Source organism: Tachysurus fulvidraco, chromosome 13 (genome assembly GCF_022655615.1).
Source record: "Tachysurus fulvidraco isolate hzauxx_2018 chromosome 13, HZAU_PFXX_2.0, whole genome shotgun sequence".
Lineage (NCBI taxonomy): Eukaryota > Metazoa > Chordata > Actinopteri > Siluriformes > Bagridae > Tachysurus > Tachysurus fulvidraco.
This window is the reverse complement of record NC_062530.1, coordinates 17666727-17672508: the sequence shown is the minus strand read 5'-3', so window position 1 is coordinate 17672508 and position 5782 is coordinate 17666727. Positions and strand designations below refer to the sequence as shown.

The following is a 5782-nucleotide window of genomic DNA, read 5'->3' as shown; positions in this document are numbered from 1 at the left end:
AATGATTTCAGTATAAAGCCTAGGAGATACAACAATGTATTTTGTTGCAAGCTCATTCTGCACACATTTTTTTAACAATACTGTGCTCTTTGAGATGATACTGCAATACTGGAACATGCAAAATAAAAGTAAAATAACGCTTCTTCCCACAAGCCATAAGACTGCTGGAGAAGTAAACACTGTTTTAATTGTACTGTACTGTATAGACTGCTTTATAACCCAACAGTTCACATGTACTACAACACATATATTTAAATTACTGTTATCTACTATATACCAGAATTTCCACTAAACATTCTTTATAAACATTCCTTTAAAATTCTGGTCTGTGTTGACATCACACAATTCCTGATGATTTTTCAGGTGCCCTTTCAGGTTGGTAATCTCCTGTTCCACCACATCCCAAATGTGATCTATTGGATTTCGAGCCAATGACTGGAAGGTCCAGATTTTGTGATATGGTGTATTATCATGCTGGTAGTGGCTATCAATTGCTATCAAGTGTCACGCATTGAGAGTGACAATCACGCATTTGGGTCTTTTGTCACTCTCTCCCGCCACACATTGTCACGTATGAAAAACTTTTTGACTATTTATCATATATTTAACATGCCACAGCACCCAAAATGTATCTGTCCGCACCGCTCTCTCTATGGAACCGGGCAGGAATCAAGCGCGTCTCCCCTGGAGCTCCTAGTAGAGCCTGACACTTATCAGCCAATCAAAAAAAGAGAAAATCAGAAAATAGCACTATTGTATCTGGGTAAGATTTAGCGCAACAACCAATGAAAAAAAACATAATCATTAGCGAGGGTATTTTTCGATGGTCGGTTTGAAAAAACCTCAACACAAAACAGCTTGTCTCTGGATGAGACATTGTCTTCAATCATGACCCTAAAAAGGCTGGGCCGAGCTGTTTTGAATGGGAGCCACCAAAATGGCAACAATGCGAGTCAAAAAAGGCAACAAACACTTACAATAAACAACACCAGTCATAATCTCTCTCTCTCTCTCTCTCTCTCTCTCTCTCTCTCTCTCTCTCTCTCTCTCTCTCTCTCTCTCTCTCTCTCTCTCACACACACACACACACACACACACACACACACACACACACACACACACACACACACACACACACACACACACTCATAAATTAATTAATGGAAATTGAACAAATACTTTGTATTTTGATAAAATGTGGTCAGTGATCCTGGTGAAACAGTTTTGTTTTTGTTTGTTTTTTGTTTTTTTTCGGGGGGGTGTTTGCTGGGGGGATGAAAATGTCACTCTTGCCTGTCTTCAAAACTTGAGAGCCCTGTAGTGGTCATTAGAAGATTGTGAGTAAATTGTCAATTGTGTGAATAATGAACGGATGTGGATGATCAGCAACAAAAATTCAAATAGGCTCTGGCATTCATACATTGATTGATCAGTATTAACTTTGCAAACTATATCAACAAATCCTTCCACACACCATTTCATTACCTCCACCACCCTGGACTGTTGACACAAAGCAGGGCGGATCAATGGATTCACACTGTTGAAGAAAATTCTAACAAAACCATCTGTGTGCCTCAGCAGATATTGAGATTTGTCAGGCCAGACTGTACCTTATGGAAAGTTACAGTCTTACAGCTTTTTCTTTTTGTGAGCTCTTTAAGATTAAATCATTAAGTACTTTGTGGTACTGAAAGCTGAAATGCTGCCCATATAGTTGTCATAAACCCATTTGCTAGCTGAAGAAAATTAGCTAGCTAAACATTATTCCTCGGTAAGAACATGACCTAGCCTTCTAGTGTTAGCCAGCTAGTTTTTTGATGTAGATTGAAGGCAAGTAACATAGTTTTAATAAAAATACATGTTATCAAAAATTGCAAATACTTAGCACGCTAAACTTGGACCAATTATCTCTCTTATATTGGAAAAATGTCTGATACAGTGGTATGTGGTAAAAAAAAAAAAAGATTTTTAATAAAACTCAGTGAGAAACTTTACCAAACTAACTAGCGACAAATTGATTAAAAATTCATCATTTTTAGTTTGGGCCACAAAAAATTCTCACAATTCAGGAGACTCAAGCAAGCTCTTACTCATCTGCATCCTGTTGTACAAGACTTAGAATTAGAAATACTGTATATATAAGGCCAGGGATGAGTTCTAAAAAGAGAAATTTACCATAAGATGGCAGCATAGCACTAGAAGAAATGCATTCCTAAAGCAGATGTTTTGAATGAACACTATTAAAGAAAATAGATTATGGTGTATTAGGTTGTGGAATATTATGTTGTTAAATATTTGTAAGCAATATTATGGTTGAATTTGCTCACTATATTTAGGACTATGCATCATCTGAACCATGCAAAGTTGTTGCATAATTGAATATTGTTAATAGTATGACTGGCTCAGTACATTGATCAGCTGGAAAAAGAAATATTTTTTAATTAGTATATATTATTAATGGCAAAGCCAGGCATAATTATTTCTCATCTTATCATCTTAAGATCATATATTGTTAAAAATGATCTCTGGAGGATAGTATTGCAGCAGCATGTAGTATGTATTTACATTGCTGTCTTGCCTTCGCTATACATGTATTTTTGTGTGTGTGTGTGTGTGTGTGTGTGTGTGTGTGTGTGTGTGTGTGTGTGTGTGTGTGTGTGTGTGTGTGTGTGTGTGTGTGTGTGTGTGTGTGTGTGTAATTTGTAGTGTATTGCTTTTTTCAGTCTTGGAAATGTTACACCAACACTTTTATTAGTCATTCATGTCCATAAATATGGATGAAATACTGATGATCATAATGCTGAGCTTTGTTGTTGCAAGAAAAGCTACAAATAAAAGACTTTCATTCTTTTTCCTCACAAGTGTTTAATAGTTGCTTATACCATCTGATTTTCACTTAGCAATGACAATGATTTGACATAGACATAGATATGTTTCTCATTAAATCAGTATAAAAGTAATGGTTAAATTTCAATTCATTTCAATATACAGTGCCTATATTAGTTCATGTATAAAAATAGTTAATCTCTGAGGTTATAAGTATATTATTGCTGAATTAAAAAAAATATGAATCCATAACATAGAATATTTTTCATAATATTCGTAACTTTTTTAAGCCCTTATTGATGGAGTACATACTGCTACAATTATTGCACATTCCCCCACTATACAAATATTGAGCTTCAAGTATGTAAGCAGGTGAGAAGTCCAAATCCAAGCCTTTCACATCCAGCATTTGCAGAGACCTTGTCTTTCAGTTCATTTTCCTTATGGAACCTTATTGGTCAAAGTCTTCAGCTGGTAGTTTCTCTGTCCTCTTTTCCCTTGCTAGAAAACACAGAGGAGCTGGTAGTTTCCTGGATAAACCCATTGCTTCTCCAGAGGTTTGAAGAAGTGGCATGTCCTGTGCTGAGGGAGAGACAGAGAGCCTTGTCAGGTCCCAGAGCTCCGTCAGATCCCAAACTAAATGCACACACAACTGTTTTCACCTCTTTCATATTGCTGCCATAAACTCACACCCTTGTTATCTCACTTAAACTCTTGCTTTTCTTTCTTACAAAACAGAACTGCCTGACCCACTTTACACAAACACTCATTCTTCCCAGATGACCTGAATCCTTATCTTTAGTCCTGTCTCTCTGGTAAAGGATGTAGAAAAAAGTTCCAGCTGCTTGGACATGGTAGTTCTCCATTTTTGTCCCTGCAAAGGAGCTGTCAGTAGTATTTCAGCATAGTGAGCCAAAACAAGAAAAAGGCTCAGGACAAACCGCAGATTGATGTTTAAATCAGTTTTTGAGTCACGTCGCTGGGCTTGCTGCATGGAGTTGTTCATTTGGCCCCCTCCCCGTGGGTTGGAGTGGTGGAGCGTCTGAGTAGGGAACGCCTCCGTCGTCGGCCGTAGCCACAGGGACTGATCTTGCGTGGGGGGGCGTTACTTGTCTTGTTACTGAGATGATTGATGCGGTAGGCTAGGTCATGTATTGAGCAGGTGAGCAGGTTACAGCCCCGTTTCATCCTTCCACTCGGCTGATCACTGCAAAAAGCAACAAGCCACAAAAAAAAAAAACAATAAAGAATGGAGGCTATCTTACGTTACAGTCTCCCAGAAAGGCTGTTTTATCCCATGAGCCTGGTCCATTAACATTCTGTGAAGTGATGAATGCTTATCTTGAAGCAAATTAAGTGAAACTTATTTATAGGTGATCAGTGTATTCTGTTGCCAATGAAAAACTAAATCAGCAGAGACTCTGCACTGATTATTGAATGTGTGAAATTTGTTGTGATAGGTGTTTGTTTTGTGGTTTAAATTTCAGATATCTTGAAGAGCAGGTGAGTGAAAGCAGGAGTTTGGCTACTTGGGTATTCCTTCCCTACAAATTCAAGTCTAACTTTATATACTATATTTTTCCATAACTTGTGTTGATTCAAATCACTGTTGTAACATATACAGTAGGTATTAGTTCTACTAGTTTTACATATTAATGCAATAGGTATTAGTTATTATGAATATATCTACAATGAAACCTATTCATGTCATAATGTGGCCATTCATTTTGTAACAAAAAAATCACTTTCAAATGAAAGCTTGTACACATTTTATTAAGTGGTGTCACCTCATTTCTATAAACCCAGACATGCCAATAGAAGGAATGATGCCTACCTGTTCTGTGATATAGGTGGCCCTGTATCCCTGTTCTCAGCTGAATCTTCTGAACTCTTATTATGCACACAGAGATCCTTCTTCTGAACTTCTGCATTCACTCTGGTTCACAAAAACAGCACAAACATGTTAACATCAGAAATGCACACTCACTGTATAATTGCAATAGGAGAGACAGATAAGTAAAATAACCAAACATACTTCTTTTCTCCATCAGAATTGGGTGGAATTGTTGCACTTAAAACACATGGCACAAAGGCAGCCAGCAAGCACCAAATCATAATACTCTGTGAGACCTTCTTCATTTTGACTTCAACCTGTTGAAAGAGTTCAGGTTGGCATGTTAGTTTATGAACAACTAAATGATGCATTTCAGGAGAAATTGAACAGTTCCTTAAAATAATTAACACAGTAATTCTAATCAGCCTCCATTCCTAATCTTCATTAGTCACTGCATGACAAACATACTACATTCAGACAGATGCTATTGGTGCAATAATGAGGCATGGAGCAGGCATGGAGCTGTGCTGCTTTGCTGGGGGTCAGTAAGTACTGCCTCACACATGATGATAACCAGACTGCTGACAGCAGGATGTCTTACCAACACAAAATTATTTTAGCCTTGACCTTTGAGGAAATGCCAACACATTCAACTGATGATAATTATGTCTGAGTAGCATTGCAAGGTACATACCTGAGAAGCTTTGTTCTTGAGTAAGAATCAAGAACTGTACTCCTGATCTCTCAACACTGATTGGTTGGTCTAGAGAAATAGGATTTCCCAAATAATGTCCTGTTTGTATGTTTGTGTGTGTTTGAGAAGGATGCAGCTGTGACACTACCAATCCTCTGAGTCTAAAAGGCAAACCTGAGAGCCTTTTATACTTTACAGGGGGTGGGAGGAGGCGGGAGTTAGGATGAGTGACAGTCAGCCACATCCCCAACCTTACATGCCCTGTCTTGTGCAGACAAAGGAATGATTTTCCAGCATCATTAACAAATAACCATCCATTAATGGTCACACTGCATTTGTTGTAATTAATTTAAAATTATATTTAATGGTATGTTTGCTTTAAGTTAGAGTTTTTATGGTCTTGAGTAGCCTAAATTAATGTTTTAATA

General features: G+C 37.6%; 1 protein-coding gene across 1 annotated transcript; it reads right to left on the bottom strand.

Moving 5' to 3' along the window:
• Nucleotides 1-2854: 2854 nt before the first annotated feature.
• admb (adrenomedullin b) lies at nt 2855-5493 on the bottom strand. Its single transcript, XM_027161433.2, has 4 exons — nt 5355-5493; nt 4862-4977; nt 4661-4762; nt 2855-4033 (listed from the first exon to the last, which is right to left on the bottom strand). Exons 2-4 carry the CDS (start codon nt 4963-4965, stop codon nt 3829-3831), a joined length of 411 nt encoding a protein of 136 aa, XP_027017234.1. The 5' UTR covers nt 4966-4977; nt 5355-5493; the 3' UTR covers nt 2855-3828.
• Nucleotides 5494-5782: the final 289 nt, after the last annotated feature.